This window comes from Ranitomeya variabilis, chromosome 3, assembly GCF_051348905.1.
Source record: "Ranitomeya variabilis isolate aRanVar5 chromosome 3, aRanVar5.hap1, whole genome shotgun sequence".
Classification (NCBI taxonomy): Eukaryota; Metazoa; Chordata; class Amphibia; order Anura; family Dendrobatidae; genus Ranitomeya; species Ranitomeya variabilis.
Window position 1 is genome coordinate 479,673,541 of NC_135234.1, and position 19,307 is coordinate 479,692,847.

At 40.9% G+C, this 19,307-nt stretch overlaps 1 protein-coding gene across 2 annotated transcripts in view; it reads right to left on the reverse strand.

The window, feature by feature from the left end:
* CFAP47 (cilia and flagella associated protein 47) overlaps nucleotides 1-19,307 on the reverse strand; it is an 816,247-nt gene that overhangs the window by 560,556 nt on the left and 236,384 nt on the right. For both annotated transcript variants that reach the window (XM_077296700.1, XM_077296701.1), the window contains exon 32: nucleotides 14,369-14,450. In XM_077296700.1, coding sequence (XP_077152815.1) covers nucleotides 14,369-14,450 — 82 coding nt within the window. The remainder of the gene's footprint in view (nucleotides 1-14,368; nucleotides 14,451-19,307) is intronic.

Genomic DNA, 19,307 nt, shown 5'->3' on the forward strand with positions numbered 1-19,307 from the left:
GAGGCCACAGTCTTTCTTTAGCGCATATTTAAATAATTAAATTAAAAAAACAATGTGGGGTCCCCTGTAATTTATCCTAACCAGCTGAGAGAAAACCGATGGCTGGTGGCTGATGTTAATATTCTGGGAAAGGGCCAATAGTCATAAAGGTTCTCAGGCTATTAATAACAGCTCACAGTTGTTTGATTAGTCTTTACTGGTTATTATAGGGGAGACCTCCCCAAAAAAAATTATGTGGCGAGCCCCTATATTTAATAAGCAGCAAAGGCTAAACAGACAGCTGCGGATTGATATTAATGGCCTAGAAAGGGGCCATGGAAATTGGTACCCTCCCAGACTAAGAACAGCAGTCCTCATCTGTCCCAGAAGTGGCACATACATCAGATGCGTCAAATCTGGCACTTGGCCTCCGTTCTTCCCATTTGCCCTGTTGTGGTGGCAAGTGGGGTAATAGTTGTGGGGTTGATGTCACGGACACACGCATGTCACATGGATGTCACATACCGTGGGGAAAAAAGTATTTAGTCAGCCACCAATTGTGCAAGTTCTCCCACTTAACAAGATGAGAGAGACCTGCAATTGACATTATAGGTAGACCACAACTATTAGAGTCAAAAAGAGAAAACAAATCCAGAAAATCACCTTGTCTAATTTGAAAAGATTTTTTTGCAAATTATAGTGGAAAATAAGTATTTGGTCACCTAAAAACGTGCAAGATTTCTGACTCTCACAGACCTGGCTCCTCTGTCCTCCACACATTGCCTGTAATAATGGCAACTGTTTGAACTTGTTATCAGTATAAAACACACCTGTCCACAACGTCAAACAGTCACACTCCAAACTCCACTATGGTGAAGAAGACCAAAGAGCTGTCGAAGGACATCAGAAACAAAATTGTAGCCCTGAACCAGGCTGGGAAGACTGAATCTGCAATAGGCAAGCAGCTTGGTGTGATGAAATCAACTGTGGAAGAAATAATAAGAAAATGGAAGACATACAAGACCATTGATAATCTCCCTCGATCCAGAGCTCCACGCAAGATCTTACCCCGTGGGGTCAAAATGATCACAAGAATGGTAAGCAAAAATCCCAGAACCAAATGGGGGACCTTATGAATGACCTGCATAGAGCTGGGACCACCATACCAAAGGCTACCATCAATAACACACTACGTCACCATTGACTCAGATCCTGCAGTGCCAGATGTGTCACCCTGCTTAAGCCAGTACATGCCCAGGCCCATCTGAAGTTTGCTAGAGAGCATTTGGATTATCCAGAAGAGTATTGGGAGAATGTCACAGGTTCTGATGAAACCAAAGTAGAACTGCTTGGTAGAAAGAAAACTTGTCATGTTTGGAGGAGACAGAATGCTGAGTTGCATCCAAAGGACACCATACCTACTGTGAAGCATGGGGGTGGCAACATCATGTTTTGGGGCTGTTTCTCTGCAAAGGGACCAGGATGACTGATCCATGTACATGAAAGAATGAATGGGGCCATGTATAAGGGGAGATTTTGAGTGCAAACCTCCTTCCATCAGCAAGGGCATTGAAGATGAAACATGGATGGGTCTTTCAGCATGATAATGATCCCAAGCATACCGCCAGGGCAACGAAGGAGTGACTTCGTAAGAAGCATATGAAGGTCCTGGAGTGGCCTAACCAGTCTCCAGATCTCAACACCATAGAACACCTTTGGAGGTTGTTGAAAGTCTGTGTCACCCAGCAACAGGCCCAAAACATCACTGCTCTAGAGGAGATTTGCATTGAGGAATGGGCCAACATACCACCAACAGTGTGTGCCAACCTTGTGAAGACTTACAGAAAACGTTTGACCTCTGACATTGTCAACAAAAGATATATATATATATATATATATATATCAAAATATTGAGATGGACTGTTGTTAATGACCAAATACTTATTTTCCACAATAATTTGCAAAATGAATCTTGCCAAATCAGACAAGGTGATTTTATGGATTTGTTTTCTTATTTTGACTCTCATAGTTGTGGTCTACCTATGATGTCAATAACAGGCCTCTCTCATCTTTTTAAGTGGGAGAACTTGTACAAATGGTGGCTGACTAAATACTTTTTTCCCCCCTGTACATACACAGGGATGCCACACGGACGTGGACCACGGATCTCACCACTTCTGTTTTTTTCAGTACAGTAATCAAAAGGAAGTGTGAAGGGGGCCTAATATGGGGTATTGCCACATTCAGGAAAAATTGTTTAACAAATTATGGGGTCTTTTTACCCATATCCTCTTGTGAAAATAAAAATCTGGTGCTAAAACAGTAGCTTAGTGATAAAAATGTAATTATTAGTTCTTCACCACAGAATGGTATAAAATTCTGTGACACCCCTGTGGTGTCAATATCCTCACAGAATCACTAGATGTTTTCACTGAGGGGTACAGTTTGTAAAATGGGGTCACTTGACGCACTATAATATGGCGCTCCTTTACTTTTGAGCTTCTCACTGTGCCTGAAAAGTAGTTTACGACCACATATAGAATATTGGCGAACTCAGGAGACGTTGTGTAACAAACTACAGTTAGGTCCATATATATTTGGACAGAGACAACATTTTTCTAATTTTGGCTATAGACATTACCACAATGAATTTTAAACAAAACAATTCAGATGCAGTTGAAGTTCAGACTTTCAGCTTTCATTTGAGGGTATCCACATTAAAATTGGATGAAAGGTTTAGGAGTTTCAGCTCCTTAACATGTGCCACCCTGTTTTTAAAGGGACCAAAAGTAATTGGACAGACTAAATAATTTTAAATAAAATGTTCATTTTTAGTACTTGGTTGAAAACCCTTTGTTGGCAATGACTGCCAGAAGACTCGAACTAATAGACATCACCAGACGCTGTGTTTCCTCCTTTTTGATGCTCTGCCAGGCCTTCACTGTGGTGGTTTTCAGTTGCTGTATGTTTGTGGGCCTTTCTGTCTGAAGTTTAGTCTTTAATAAGTGAAATGCATGCTCAATTGGGTTGAGATCAGGTGACTGACTTGGTCATTCAAGAATATTCCACTTCTTTGCTTTAATAAACTCCTGGGTTGCTTTGGCTTTATGTTTTGGGTCATTGTCCATCTGTAGTATGAAACGACGACCAATCAGTTTGGCTGCATTTGGCTGGATCTGAGCACATAGTATGGCTCTGAATACCTCAGAATTAATTTGGCTGCTTCTGTCCTGTGTCACATCATCAATAAACACTAGTGACGCAGTGCCACTGGCAGCCATGCATGCCCAAGCCATCACACTGCCTCCGCCGTGTTTTACAGATGATGTGGTATGCTTTGGATCATGAGCTGTACCACGCCTTCGCCATACTTTTCTCTTTCCATCATTCTGGTAGAGGATGATCTTGGTTTCATCTGTCCAAAGAATGTTCTTCCAGAACTGTGCTGGCATTTTTAGATGTTTTTTAGCAAAGTCCAGTCTCGCCTTTTCATTCTTGATGCTTATGAGTGGCTTGCACCGTGCAGTGAACCCTCTGTATTTACTTTCATGCAGTCTTCTCTTTATGGTAGATTTGGATATTGATATGCCGACCTCCTGGAGAGTGTTGTACACTTGGTTGGCTGTTGTGAAGGGGTTTCTCTTCACCATGGAGATTATTCTGCGATCATCCACCACTGTTGTCTTCCGTGGGCGCCCAGGTCTTTTTACATTGATGAGTTCACCAGTGCTTTCTTTCTTTCTCAGGATGTATTTAACATAGTTACATAGTAACATAGTAAGGCCGAAAAAAGACATTTGTGCATCCAGTTCAGCTTATATTCCATCATAATAAATTCCCAGATCTACGTCCTTCTACAGAACCTAATAATTGTATGATACAATATTGTTCTGCTCCAGGAAGACATCCAGGCCTCTCTTGAACCCCTTGACTGAGTTCGCCATCACCACCTCCTCAGGCAAGCAATTCCAGATTCTCACTGCCCTAACAGTAAAGAATCCTCTTCTATGTTGGTGGAAAAACCTTCTCTCCTCCAGACGCAAAGAATGCCCCCTTGTGCCCGTCACCTTCCTTGGTATAAACAGATCCTCAGCGAGATATTTGTATTGTACCCTTATATACTTATACATGGTTATTAGATCGCCCCTCAGTCGTCTTTTTTCTAGACTAAATAATCCTAATTTCGCTAATCTATCTGGGTATTGTAGTTCTCCCATCCCCTTTATTAATTTTGTTGCCCTCCTTTGTACTCTCTCTAGTTCCATTATATCCTTCCTGAGCACCGATGCCCAAAACTGGACACAGTACTCCATGTGCGGTCTAACTAGGGATTTGTACAGAGGCAGTATAATGCTCTCATCATGTGTATCCAGACCTCTTTTAATGCACCCCATGATCCTGTTTGCCTTGGCAGCTGCTGCCTGGCACTGGCTGCTCCAGGTAAGTTTATCATTAACTAGGATCCCCAAGTCCTTCTCCCTGTCAGATTTACCCAATGGTTTCCCGTTCAGTGTGTAATGGTGATATTGATTCCTTCTTCCAATGTGTATAACCTTACATTTATCATTGTTAAACCTCATCTGCCACCTTTCAGCCCATTTCTCGGATGGGTTTTTTCTGTTTTCGCAGCGTAAGGATGGCTTGTTTCACCTGCATGGAGAGCTCCTTTGACCGCATGTTTACTTCACAGCAAAACCTTCCAAATGCAAGCACCACATCTCAAATCAACTCCAGGCCTTTTATCTGCTTAATTGAGAATGACATAATGATGGGATTGCCCACACCTGTTCATGAAATAGCCTTGGAGTCAATTGTCCAATTACTTTTGGTCCCTTTAAAAACAGGGTGGCACATGTTAAGGAGCTGAAACTCCTAAACCCTTCATTCAATTTTAATGTGGATACCCTCAAATGAAAGCTGAAAGTCTGAACTTCAACTGCATCTGAATTGTTTTGTTTAAAATTCATTGTGGTAATGTCTATAACCAAAACCTGTATATGGTCCATTTCCTCCTAATAACCCTTTTGAAAATTAAAAACTTGGGGATAAAACAATATTTTACTGGAAAAAATTAAAATCCCAATGCTACACAATTTTGATGACTGCACCCTTAGCCAAATGTGGGTGGTTTCTGCTGTTTTGGCGCATAGAGGCTTTTCAAATGCAACATGGCGCATGCAGTCTATTCCTGCCAAATCTGCGTTTGAAAAGTCAAATAGTGCTCCTTCCTTTCCAAACCCTACCATGTGTGTAAACAGTTGTTTTTCCTGCACATGGGGCATCGGCGTACTCAGGAACATTTTCACAACAAATTATATGGTTCATTTTCATCTGTTAACCTTGTAAAAATGAACAATTTGGAGCTGAAGCTAAATTTTAGTGGGGAAAAGTTTCATTTTTTTATTTTCACGGCTCAACTTAAAGGGAAAGTGCTGTGATTTTTATTTTTGTATTAATAATTATTGATTATATAATCAACTATTTTTAATACAAAATATAATTAATTACTTTAATTTTTTTCATTTATTCATTTTTACTTCAGCTACTGGGAGTTGCCATTTGCGGATGTGTAAGTGTCTGAGCAAGACATTTACACACCTCAAATATGCCCCCTGGTCTACCCGGGTCACAGCTGTGGGAGGAGATCACAGCCATCTTTGTGTAACCCACAGTGTATGCTGCAGGCTCCACTTTCCCCATCATCCCACACACTGCTCACTGAGTGCGATGACTGGATCCTGTGGGGAGAGGGAGTGTCGGGGAGCAGAGGTCCGGGGTGAGTATCTGCAAGAGTGGCAGGGAGAGGTGATCGCAGCCTGTCATCAGTATTACAGTACAGGCTGCGATCACCGCTCACTGCCGACCTGTTCAGAGCACAGCAGAGAGATCATCACGATTCTGCGCTCTGAACACATAGAATAGGATGCCATGCTGTGTGGGAATGCAGGGAGGTGAGTATGAGCATTTATTGTTTATTTGGAGGGGAAATATACCAGGATGGAGGTGCAATATACCAGGATGGAGAAGCAATATAATAGTATGGAGGGGCAATATACCTGGATGAGGGAACATATACAAGGATGGGAACACATACCAGAATGGGGGACACATACAGGGATGGGGAACATCTATTAGGATGGGGTCATATACCAGGATGGGGGACATATATCAGGATAGGGGAACATATACCAGGATGAGGGCATATATCAGGATGGAGGACATATACCAGGATGGGGGGCAATATACCAGGATGAGGGAACATATTCCAGGATGGGGACATATACCAGGATGGGAAACATATCAGGATGGGGACCATATTGGGGATATATAAAAGGATGGGGACATATACTAGGACGGGGATATATACCAGAATGGGGACATATACCAGGATGGGGCACATATATCAGGATGCACTATATGGAGCATTAAACTGTGGGGCACTATACATGGGGCCATTATACTGTGGAGAAATATATATGTACTGTGGGGTACTACATGGAGTCTTTATATTGTGGTGCACAGTGGGGCACATTATAGTGTAGCACACTATATGGGCACATTATACTGTGGGGCATATTATACTGTGGAGCACTGTATGAGGCCATTATACTGTGGAATATTATATTGGGCCATTATACTGTGGAGCACATCATAGTGTCATGCACTATTTGGGGACATTACACTGGGGCACTGTGGGGCACAGTACAGTGCGTTGCACTATATTGGGACATTAAAGTGTGGGGCACTATATGGGGCCATTAAATTGTGGGGCACTATATGGGGCCATTATACTGTGGAGCAATATATGTATAATGTGAGGCCATTATACTATGGTGGACTATTTGGGGCCACAGTACAAAGAGTAGTGTGACTCGGCGACTCTGATGAGCAGTGAGCAGTGTAGTTACTGAAGTCACCTCTGTTCAGAGCCGCCGGGTCTCGCGAAGTCGCAGCTTCTACAGTCTTTTGACGTCGGATTTGAGGATCGTTGTGGGAACACCATGGACTATGTCACACCTAGATGGGAAATTGATGAACGAGACAGTGTCTTGTTTTTATTTCTCTTTATGGTTTTTCAGGTTTCCATTTGTGGACTATAGCGGATTCTTTAGATTACAGCGGACCTGCATGGCTTTTTTTTTTCCAAAATAAATTGATGAACCAGGGTGTGTTAGGGCTGGCGGAACGCACCGAGTAGATATCACGATAGTAAAGGTGCGTTCGCAGCCTGGGGTCTACCGTGCAGGAGTGGAACCTGCTGCTAAGTAATCGCGGCACTATATGTCGGTACTACGCCAGAAAAGCCACGGGTTCCGTCACCCGGTATGTACAGAAGCGAGCTCCGTTGCTTCACAGAGTCACAGGAAGTCAAGGGAATGCTGTGCCCTGTTAGCAGTCACAGGGTGCAGCAAATGAATACTAGTGGGATCCCTGCAATTCACCCCCACTAAGCTGGTGATTGATCCCGCTCTGACCCTCGGTAGCTTTTGAGCCCGTGCCTGAGGACGCCCTGAGTCAGATGCAGAGATCAAGTGGGAATTCCCACCCTACACTGACTGGTAGTCAGGAGTAATAGAAGATAGCCGCACAGAGTGCGTACAGCGCCTCACTGGCGGTCACTGCTGATTTGATGCAGTACAGATCATGCTCTTGTGTAAAGATTTGCCCTGTCAGGCGCTAGTTAACTCCAACATTCGCGAGCATTCAACATCACAAGGAATGGGAATGATTAAGGAGCAATCACAAGAGCAGGCATGCAAGCACACACACACGATAACAGGTTTATACTAGCGCATGGCCGTGCGGTCATGCAAACCTTTTATAGCTGTAGCTCTCCAGGACCTTCCTAATGGACCAATAGGAGCCGCTACAGGACCTGAGCGTGTGACCCCCGACCTCCAATGAGAGGTCTTCCCTTAGGCATGCTCAGAAGGAGAAAAGCAGGACTTAGTCCCAGGAGCCACTCACCGCTGAACAGTACTGGTTATAATGGCTAAACCTGGAAGGTATCCAAATGTGCAGTATCCACCTGAGCCAGGAGCTGGGACCGACATCTCTGCTGAGCAGGCTCCACTGCAGCTGGAGGAGAATGAGAGACCGCAGCGGAGGTGGTTTGAGATTCCCCTTGTGCAGTGGCAGGAACTCAACACCTAACAGGGTGTCTTAAAGACACTTCTTAATTACTACCCCCAGGGCTTGATGTTAGCTGTGATTTTAACAATTCACAGCTGTTATCATCCCCAACTACCATTACCCTGATTGCCACCACATCAAGGCAATCAGGAAGAGCCAGAGAAAGCACCAGAATTGGAGCATATAAGGTGATGCATCATTTTTGGGGTAGACGCGAGCTTGTATTTTTAGGCTGGGAAGGAGCCAATAACCTGAGACCTTCCCAGTCTGATAATATAAGCCTACAGCTGTTTGCTTTAACTTGGCTGGTTATCAAACATAGCAGGGACCACACATAATTTTTTAAATTATTTATTTATTAGGGTAAACAAGGGCTAAACACCATTACGTGCCACAGAAAGTGAAAGGCACTAAAGGGTCCAAGTATATTATGTGTAGCGGACTTGTGAAAGTATATGTCTACAGAATATCTATCAATTCTATCTATTCTACAGGTGCTTCTCATAAAATTAGAATATCATCAAAAAGTTAATTTATTTCAGTTCTTCAATACAAAAAGTGAAACTCATATATTATATAGAGGCATTACAAACAGAGTGATCTATTTCAAGTGTTTATTTCTGTTAATGTTGATGATTATGGCTTACAGCCAATGAAAACCCAAAAGTCATTATCTCAGTAAATCGGAATACTTTTTAACACCAGCTTGAAATATTATTTTAAAATCCGAAATGTTGGCCTACTGCAATGTATGTTCAGTAAATGCACTCAATACTTGGCTGGGGCTACTTTTGCTTCAATTACTGAATCAATGCGGCGTGGTATGGAGGTGATCAGCCTGTGGCACTGCTGAGGTGTTATGGAAGCCCTGGTTGAATTGATAGCAGCTTTCAGCTTGTCTGCATTATTGGGTCTGGTCTCACTCATCTTCCTCTTGACGACACCCCATAGATTCTCTATGGGGTTAAGATCAGGCGAGTTTTCTGGCCAATTAAGGACAGTGATACTGTTGTTTTAAAAGCAGTAATTGGTACGTTTGGAAGTGTGGACATGTGCTAAGTGCTGCTGGAGAATGAAATTTCCATCTCCAAAAAGCTGAGACGGAAGCATGAAGTGCTCTAAAACATGGCTCCCCAAACCATCACTGATTGTGGAAACTTCACACTAGACCTCAAGAAGCATGGATTGTTTGCCTCTCCACTATTACTTCAGACTCTGGGACCTTGATTTCCAAATAAAACCCCAAATTTACTTTCATCTGAAAACAACACCTTGGACCACTGAGCAACAGTCCAGTTCTTTTACTCCTTGACCCAGGTAAGACACTTCTGGCGTTGTCTATTGGTCATGAGTGGCTTGACACAAGGATTTTGTCACTTCTAGCCCATGTCCTGGATATGTCTGTGTGTGGTGGCTCTTGAAGCAATGACTCCAGCAGCAGTCCACTCCTTGTGAATTTCCCCTAAATTTTTGAATTACCTTTTCTTAACAATCCTTTCAAGGCTGCAGTTATCTTGGTTGCTTGTGCACCTTTTTTTTTAACACACTTTTTGCTTCCACTCCACTTTTCATCAATATGCTTGGATACAGCACTCTGTGAGCAGCCAGCTTCTTTAGCAATGAACTTTTGTTCTTACCCTCCTTGTTGAGTGTGTCAATGACTGCCTTCTGGACAACTGTCAAGTCAGCAGTCTTCCCCATGATTGCGGAGCCTACTGAAACAGACTAGGGGACCTTTTTAAATGCTTAGGAAAGCTTTGCAGGTGTTTTTTGTTAATTATTCAAATTTGCTGAGACAGTGACTATTGGGTTTTCATTTGCTGTAAGCCATAATCATCAACATTAACAGAAATAAACACTTGAAATAGATCATTCTGTTCCGAATAACTCTATGAGTTTCACTTTTTGTCTTGAAGAACTGAAATAAATTAACTTTTTGATGATATTCTAATTTTATGAGAAGCACCTGTATTTATCTATTCTATCTATGAGGGACCATTATACTGTATAATGCACTATGTGTGGAGCACAATTTGGGCCTATTGGACTATATGGGAATCAAAGGGGTTCAATAGGACAAAAATGATTTTGTAAGGGCTGTAAAATTATGAGGTATGGTTTTCTGTGATGCAGCTGAATATTATTTTTCTTTTGGGGGGGGGGGCAATTAATGTGTGACCCTGCTCGGTCCACTAAAAATGGGAATAGTAATGTAAGTGCATAAATCCATTCAGAAGTCAAAGGATGGACATCTGGTCAAAATATCAGCATTAACAAGTCGAATCATCATAAGGTCTATCAGTTCTAACACTTCTGTGGAGGTGGCTCATATGCTTTGTAATAGTGAGATCACAGATGTCTATTCAAGCACCGTGCGAAGCACTTTACACAAGTCTGGAATGGTGGTTTTAAAAAACGGTTAAGAAGAATCGATTTCAATATCATCATAAGAAACGTCGGCTTGAGTTTGCAAAAAGTACAAAAAGTGGACAGTAAAAGATTAGAAACGAGTGACTTGGATAAATGAGAAAGTCAATAGACTAGGCTCAGATGGGTGCAAATGGGTCTGGAAGAAACAAGGGAAAAAGGGGCTAAAGGATAGAGAAATTGAAGAAACTGTTGAGTTTAGTGGAGGAAGCCTGATGATATGGGGCTGCTTCACAGCCAAAAGCTTTGGATACTTGACCAGAATCGATGGTGGTCTCAATACTGAGCTATATATGAGTATCCTACAATGGTAAGAAAAGGACCACTGTGACGCTAGTCACAACCCATGGCCAGGTCGTGAGTCAGCAAAGTCAAACGTTTGGGGGTTAATACCAAAACAGCACATAGTAAACCAAGGGAAAATACAAAGTCATATTCAGGTCACATACCAGGGTCAGAATACCAGAAGAAATAGCGGACAAGCAAAGGGGGCAATAACAAATGGGTAGTCAGAAGACGGTCCAAATGTCAGCAGCAGAATATCAGATGCAAAGGGGCAATAACAAATGGGTAGTCAGAACATGGTCCATTAGTCAGTAGCAGAATATGAGGTGCAAAGGGGCAAGTAGAGGAATCGTGACAACCGCATAGTGTTCCAGCAAGGCAATAAGCCAAAGCATACGTCAAGATTTGCAAACAAATGACTCATAGACAATGAAGTGGAGGTGCTGGATTCGTCCAGACAGTCCTCAGACCTCAACTGAATTGAACACTTGTGGGTAGAATTGAAGAAAAAGCTGTATACACACCCAAGTCGTCCAGTTTGCACCAACTTTGGGAACGTGTGGAAGAGACCTGTGATCAGATAAGCTTGAATCTGATCGAGAGCATGCCCAGAAGGATTCAGGCAGTGTGGAAAGCCAAAAGGTGTATTTACAAAATACTAACAAAATAAGTTACAATACATTGTCATGACATAAATCTGCATAACTAGTCATATGCAAAATCAAATTTATGTATGAGATAGCCAATATGATTGTCTATAAAATGATAGAAGTTAGATAGATACTAGTGATGAGCGAGTATACTCGTTGCTCTGGTTTTCCCGAGCACACTTGGGTGATCTCCGAGTATTTGTTAGTGCTCGGAGATGTAGTTTTCATCGCCTCAGTTGCATGATTTACAGCTTCCAGATATGCTGAATACATGTGAGGAATGCCTCTTTGTTAGGGAATTCCGACATGTATTCAGCATATTTGGAAGCCGTAAATCATGCAACTGAGGCGATGAAAACTATATCTCCGAGCAATAACAAATATTCGGAGATCACCTGAGCTACGAGTATACTCGCTAATCACTAATAGATACTATTCAAGTGAAAACCAATGGACTGATTTGATGGAATTGTCTCAGTGAAAAATACTGAACTGATTTGATGGAATTTCATCTTATAGCTAGATTTTGTACAAAGCACATAACAAAACGTCAATCGTTAGTCTGAATCTCAGCCACTATCCATGAAGCAATTTAAGCCTAAACATCTGGCAATAGCTGAAAATCAAAAGCTCTTATCTCAAGCACTAATAATTTTAGTCCCACTAGAAAAAAATGTAGTTACCGGCATACACTCCTTGTAAAAGCATTGATGATATTTCAGAGGCACTAGATATTGACAATTGCTTGATCTTTTATAGTCAAGCACTAGTGGCTACATTTTTTTTCATTTAATGTCCATGACCAGTATTACATCAATACCACCTACCTGGTATTGGTATTTCTGTAGAATAAATTGTAGAACATGAAGAAAATGTGTTACAAATAAAATAACAGTATGTTTCAGTAGAAGTGCAGCACTAGAGGCACTTTAGACTATCATGTGTGTAACATTCAGTTTCTGAAGGATATCTGCTGTATTAGAAATGCAATAGAAATGTTGACTCTCCTTGCAATCTATGGTTAGCGTTGACAGCTTGAAGACCATAGGGGGTGAATCATCATTAGTTACATGCTTTTTGTTTAGCTTTCAGCATTTTTCGGCTGTTTTTCATTTATGACAAATTCTTCTTTTAATTTATGCAATTTTTAAAGTCTATTTTATATACGGTATGTTCACCTCTTATTATATCTTTGACCTTGTTGGTATAGTTTATGATTTCCAGATCACTTATTTTTTAGCCTTTTTTTACGCCATTTTCCAAAATGTGCAAGTTGTTGCAAGTCTTAAAAAAAATTTGAAATCCAAGGAAAAAAACAGTTTTTGACTTTGTACAAAATTCATAAATTGGGAGTGCAAATTTTAAGTTTTTCACACGAAAATAGCGTTGAATACCATAGTATAAAAAAAGAAAAGTGAAAATGAAAACCCAAATGATGAATATGTTTGTGGAAAATAATGTGCACAACCCCTTATGTGATTTTCCCTTTGGAGGGCATTATTGGATATACCATACTGTGATCAGTAGACAAGTGAGCACTAGGACATTTCTGCGTAGTCACAATACATTACTATTAATAGGAATATGGCTATTTCTATAACTTTCACAGACTGATAGAAAATATCTGAACAAGTCCTCTTTAATGGGAATAGGGATCTAGAAACACTGATTATGGAATATCAGTAACAAATAATATTAATTTACATTTATATAGCACCAACATATTCTGCAACAATTGATAGAGTAAATACACAAACACTAGAAAAAATCTTTAGAGATTTAGTAGTCAGACTCCAGTGAGCAGACATTTATGGCATATCAATTACTGTAGATAGTCCAACGGAGGAAGTTATGCTCATCAGTAGAGTATGCCAGGTTTAGTGGGAGTTTGACCTATGGAAACCCCTGGGATATGTGAAAAGTAATGTATTGTTGAATGGTTATGTAAATGATCAGCAAGTGCAGTGGGTAAGTGCTCTGCACTTACAGCTCTGCTGCCTCTCTTCCCTATGCTCCTCGCCTGCTGCCGGTCTCCTGTTAGTAACTGATGGTCACTTTCATTTCAGTGACCTGCTTCCCTCACCACAGACCATCTTCTTCACTAGGTAAGATAACCGGTGTGGGAGTAAGCAGCAGGAGTGCAGAAGATTGTTGACTCTCTTCCACGCCCCTTAGTGAAAAAATGTCCGTTTGGCTTCTGAAGCAATCTGCAAACTATGCAGATCGCACCAGACACTGTCAGACATCCTCATCAGGAGATTTCTGCACATGCGCTGTCACGGGGAATGATTGCGAGTGGGTAGGCTGAAAAGTGACCTGTGAGTCACTGACAGTAAACAGGCGATAGTCAGGGAGAGTAGGCAAGAGAGGTAGCAGAGCTGTAGGTGTAGACCCCGCCCATTGCACTTGCAGCTCATTTGCATAACTATTCAACAGTACATTTCTTAGAATCATAATCACAGATTTCTAAAGTAAAGCTATGGACGTAATCAGTATTGCAATGCCCACACTCAGGTGACATTAGTTTGGAGTAGAAAAACCTGACGACAGGTTTACATTAAAATGAGCACTGAGGATCATAACGAGCTCTTAGGCTACTTAGAAGTCTTTCTAGGTCATATTGTGACAAATATAAAGTCGACCTATCAATAATAGTAACAAGATGAGAGAGAACGGTCTGTAAAAAGCTAATAAAGCAAATAGGAAAAAACTTTATTGATATTATTTACACAATCACTAGAACAGGAATGAATCTGCTGCACTAGGCCGCAACCTCTACCCTTTCTGTACATGGCCTACGTCTGGCCGCCACCGGAGCTGATAACCGCTGATTGGTGGGGGAGCAGCTTGTCAGACAGCCTCATTAAGGTCGCTATCACGATAATGAAACGTACCTGTACTTGCATCCAGCGTTCATAATCAAGAGGCTCAAAAAGATATTCAGGTTTTATGTGAGAAACAGACGCTCCCTGGTTTCTGTATAGAATACATAGAAATATCAATTTGTAAACTATGTGTATAGAATATACCGCAGTAAGCTAGCATAATATGATAAGGAGATGTAGGAGAGCTGAATTTTCTAATGTAATAGAGTACAATGTGTTATCTGTGGTTTCAATATCCCTGCAGGAAACCTACTCAATTACCTTAACACACGGAGGTACCACGCTACCCAAAAGAAACGGTAACCTGGTACATTCAGCTCTGCTGCATCTTCTGCAGATACAGTGCAAATTACATTGCAGGGTTAAAATAGCAGTAATAATATTTAATCAAACTATTTCAGTTCATAATAATTCATAATGATCTGAAATCATAATTGTCACATTTTAATGACTTTTTTTCTGCTGAAAAATGCTTTTAAGAAGCCTATTATCAGATATAACTAATACACAGAATAAGCTATTCCTAAACTAATGGGGATACAAATCCAATAAAAACAAACTATAGAACATTAAACTAAGAAGTATTCGTACTCTCATCTGCAGTTTCCAGATTTTGGAGAAGTAAAAAATGAGGTAGTACAGAGTCTTTCCAAGTGAAAACTGACTGTTCTTCTCCCCCAAATCACTCCTAGGTAATTTATCATACATTAAAGGTTCATTAGTTGTTTATTGCTTGTACCGTCTGCTTAAGTGATGTCAATTAGCTCTTATAATTGATCCAGCCAAGATTTTAATTGAGCAGCAGACTAAGTTGTCCACTTTAATTAATTTTTCAAAATTCTAATGATTGCTGTCAACACAAACACGTCAGTAGCACTTATTTTCCATGTCAAAGAAATCTCTTTTCTCTTTCTAAGAACAGACGGGAAACAAACAGACAGAAGGAAAGTCCAAGCATGATTTACCAGCTGCTTTTTCCTAGCTTTCATGATATATAAGATTACTTTCTACCAAAGTGTTGCTATATATGTATTTAAACATTGACTCATTTTGTAAGGCTGGTCACTCAGTCTGATTTTTAAAACCAATCCAAGGAATTGAAGAATATATGAAGATCAGACACGCTCAACTTTCCCCTTTCTTGTAGAAAACTCTAGAATACTCTTTTTATGATAACAGGATTTAGGAACAAGTTTCTTAAGTTCTGTGCACACCACATCAGCAACCGATATCAAGTCAAACATATCCACAAGCTTCATTCATCCAATAGATCCAAAAGAGTGCACTCTTAACCTCTATTGGGTAGTATGCATTGTTATCACTTTTTTCAAATTGTACAGAAAAGTACAGTAGTCTTTGCCAAAAAAAAGTTTTTCTACAAGTATATCTTTTTAAAGGGCACCTGTCAATAGGATGAATCCAACTACTTATTCCACAGAAATCCATATTTTTTCTTAATATGAGCTGATAAGATATATTGACAGGACATAAATTTCCCCGAGAATCTGCCTCCAAAGCTTATTTTAAATCAAAGGGGGCTTTACCAGTGTGGGACTTGTACGTCAGGAGAGCAGACTGTCAGTTATTACATGGAATCAGATTCTCAGGGAGATCTATGCTCGGCCCATAGATCTTAACAGCTCATTTACATATTAAGAAAAATGTATATTTTTCTGGAATAAGACATCACTTCACATATATTAAGGTAGTCAATGTCCTATGACCTACATGCTCTTATGGATGGAGGGATGATCCTACTAACAGATTCCCCAACAGACAATGACCCCGATTCATGATTGGTGAGGGGACATGTTGGAGTCAAATGCTCATGGTTCATTATGATGCCGATGCCTCTTAACCCCTTAAGCCCCAAGGGTGGTTTGCACGTTAATGACCGGGCCAATTTTTACAATTCTGACCACTGTCCCTTTATGAGGTTATAACTCTGGAACGCTTCAACGGATCTTGGCGATTTTGACATTGTTTCTCGTGACATATTGCACTTCATGATAGTGGTAAAATTTCTTCAATATAATGTGCGTTTATTTGTGAAAAAACTGAAATTTGGCGAAAATGTTGAAAATTTTGCAATTTTCCAACTTTGAATTTTTATGCCCTTAAATCACAGAGATATGTCACACAAAATACTTAATAAGTAACATTTCCCACATGACTACTTTACATCAGCACAATTTTGGAACCAACATTTCTTTTTGTTAGGGAGTTATAAGGGTTAAAAGTTGACCAGCAATTTCTCATTTATACAACACCAATATTTTTAGGGACCACATCACATTTGAAGTCATTTTGAGGGGTCTATATGATAGAAAATAACCAAGTGTGACACCATTCTAAAAACTGCACCCCTCAAGGTGCTCAAAACCACATTCAAGAAGTTTATTAACCCTTCAGGTGTTTTACAGGAATTTTTGGAATGTTTAAAAAAAAATGAACATTTAACTTTTTTTAACAAAAAATTTACTTCAGCTCCAATTTGTTTTATTTTACCAAGGGTAACAGGAGAAAATGGACCTCAAAAGTTGTTGTACAATTTGTCCTGAGCACCCCGATACCCCAAATGTGGGGGTAAACCACTGTTTGGGGGCATGGTAGAGCTCGGAAGGGAAGGAGCGCTGTTTGATTTTTCAATGCAAAATTGACTGGAATTGAGATGGGATGCCATGTTGCGTTTGGAGAGCCCCTGATGTGCCTAAACATTGAAACCCCCACAAGTGACACTATTTTGGAAAGTAGACCCCCTAAGGAACTTATCTAGATATGTGGTGAGCACTTTAACCCACCAAGTGCTTCACAGAAGTTTATAATGCAGAGCCGTAAAAATAAAAAATCATATTTTTTCACAAATATGATCTTTTCGCCCCAATTTTTTATTTTCCCAGGGGTAAGAGAAGAAATTGGACCCCAAAAGTTGTTGTTCCATTTGTTTTGAGTACGCCAATACCCCATATGTGGGAGTAAACCACTGTTTGGGCGCATGGCGGAGCTCGGAAGGGAAGAAGCGCCGTTTGACTTTTCAATGCAAAATTTACTGGAATTGAGATGTGATGCCATGTTGCGTTTGGAGAGCCCCTGATGTGCCTAAACATTGAAACTCCCACAAGTGACACCATTTTGGAAAGTAGACCCCCTAAGGAACTTATCTAGATATGTGGTGAGCACTTTAACCCACCAAGTGCTTCACAGAAGTTTATAATGCAGAGCCGTAAAAATAAAAAATCATATTTTTTCACAAATATGATCTTTTCGCCCCCCAATTTTTTATTTTCCCAAGGGTAAGAGAAGAAATTGGTCCCCAAAAGTTGTTGTGCCATTTGTTCTGAGTACGCCGATACCCCATATGTGGGGGTAAACCACTGTTAGGGCGCATGGCCGAGCTCGGAAGGGAAGGAGCGCCATTTGACTTTTCAATGCAAAATTGACTGGAATTGAGATGGGACACCATGTTGCGTTTGGAGAGCCCCTGATGTGCCTAAAAAATTTAAACCCCCCACAAGTGACACCATTTTGGAAAGTAGACCCCTAAGGAACTTATCTAGATGCATTTTGACAGCTTTGAACCCTTAAATGTTTCACTACAGTTTATAACGCAGAGCCGTGAAAATAAAAATTATTTTTTTTTTCACAGAAATTATTTTTTAGCCCCCAGTTTTGTATTTTCCCAGGGGTAACAGGAGCAGTTCGACCCCAAAAGTTGTTATCCAATTTGTCCTGAGTACGCTGATACCCCAAATGAGGGGGGGAACCACCGTTTAGGCGCATGGCAGAGTTCGGAAGGGAAGGAGTGTTATTTGGAATGCAAACTTAGATGGATTGGTCTGCAGGCGTCACGTTGCATTTGCAGAGCCCCTGATGCACCTAAACAGTAGAAACCCCCTACAAGTGACATTTTGGAAACTAGACCCCCCAAGGAACGTATCTAGATGTGTTGTGAGAACTTTGAACCCCCAAGTGTTTCACTACAGTTTACAACACAGAGCCATGAAAATAAAAAATCTTTTTTTTCCACAAAAATTATTTTTTAGCCCCCTGTTTTGTATTTTCCCAAGGGTAACAGGAGAAATTGGACCACAAAACTTGTTGTCCAATTTGTCTTGAGTACGCTGATACCCCATATGGGGGTAGGAACCACCGTTTGGGTGCATGGCAGAGCTCGGAAGGGAAGGAGCGCCATTTGGAATGCAGACTTAGATGGATTTGTCTGCAGGCGTCACATTGCATTTGCAGAGCCCCTGATGCACCTAAACAGTAGAAACCCCCTACAATTGACACTATTTTGGAAACTAGACCCCCCAAGGAACTTATCTAGATGTGTTGAGAGAACTTTGAACCCCCAAGTGTTTCACTACAGTTTATAACGCAGAGCCGTAAAGATAAAAACTCATTTTTCTTTCCACAAAAATTATTTTTTAGCCCCCTGGTTTGTATTTTTCCAAGGGTAACAGGAGAAATTGGACACCAAAAGTCGTTGTCCAATTTGTCCTGAGTATGCTGATAACCCATATGTGGGGGGAACCACCGTTTGGGCGCATGGCAGAGCTCGGAAGGGAAGGAGCGCCATTTGGAATGCAGTCTTAGATGAACTGGTCTGCAGGCGTCACGCTGCATTTGCAGAGCCCCTGATGCACCGAAACAGTAGAAATCCCTCACAAGTGACCCCATATTGGAAACTAGACCCCCAAGGAACTTATCTAGATGTGTTGTGAGAACTTTGAACCCCCAAGTGTTTCACTACAGTTTATAACGCAGAGTTGTGAAAATAAAAATTCCTTTTTTTTTCCACAAAAATGTTTTTTTTAGCCCCCCAAATTTTTATTTTCCCAAGGGTAACAAGAGAAATTGGACCCCAATAGTTGTTGTCCAATTTGTCCTGAGTATGATGATACCCCATATGTTGGGGTAAACCCCTGTTTTGGCGAACGGGAGAGCT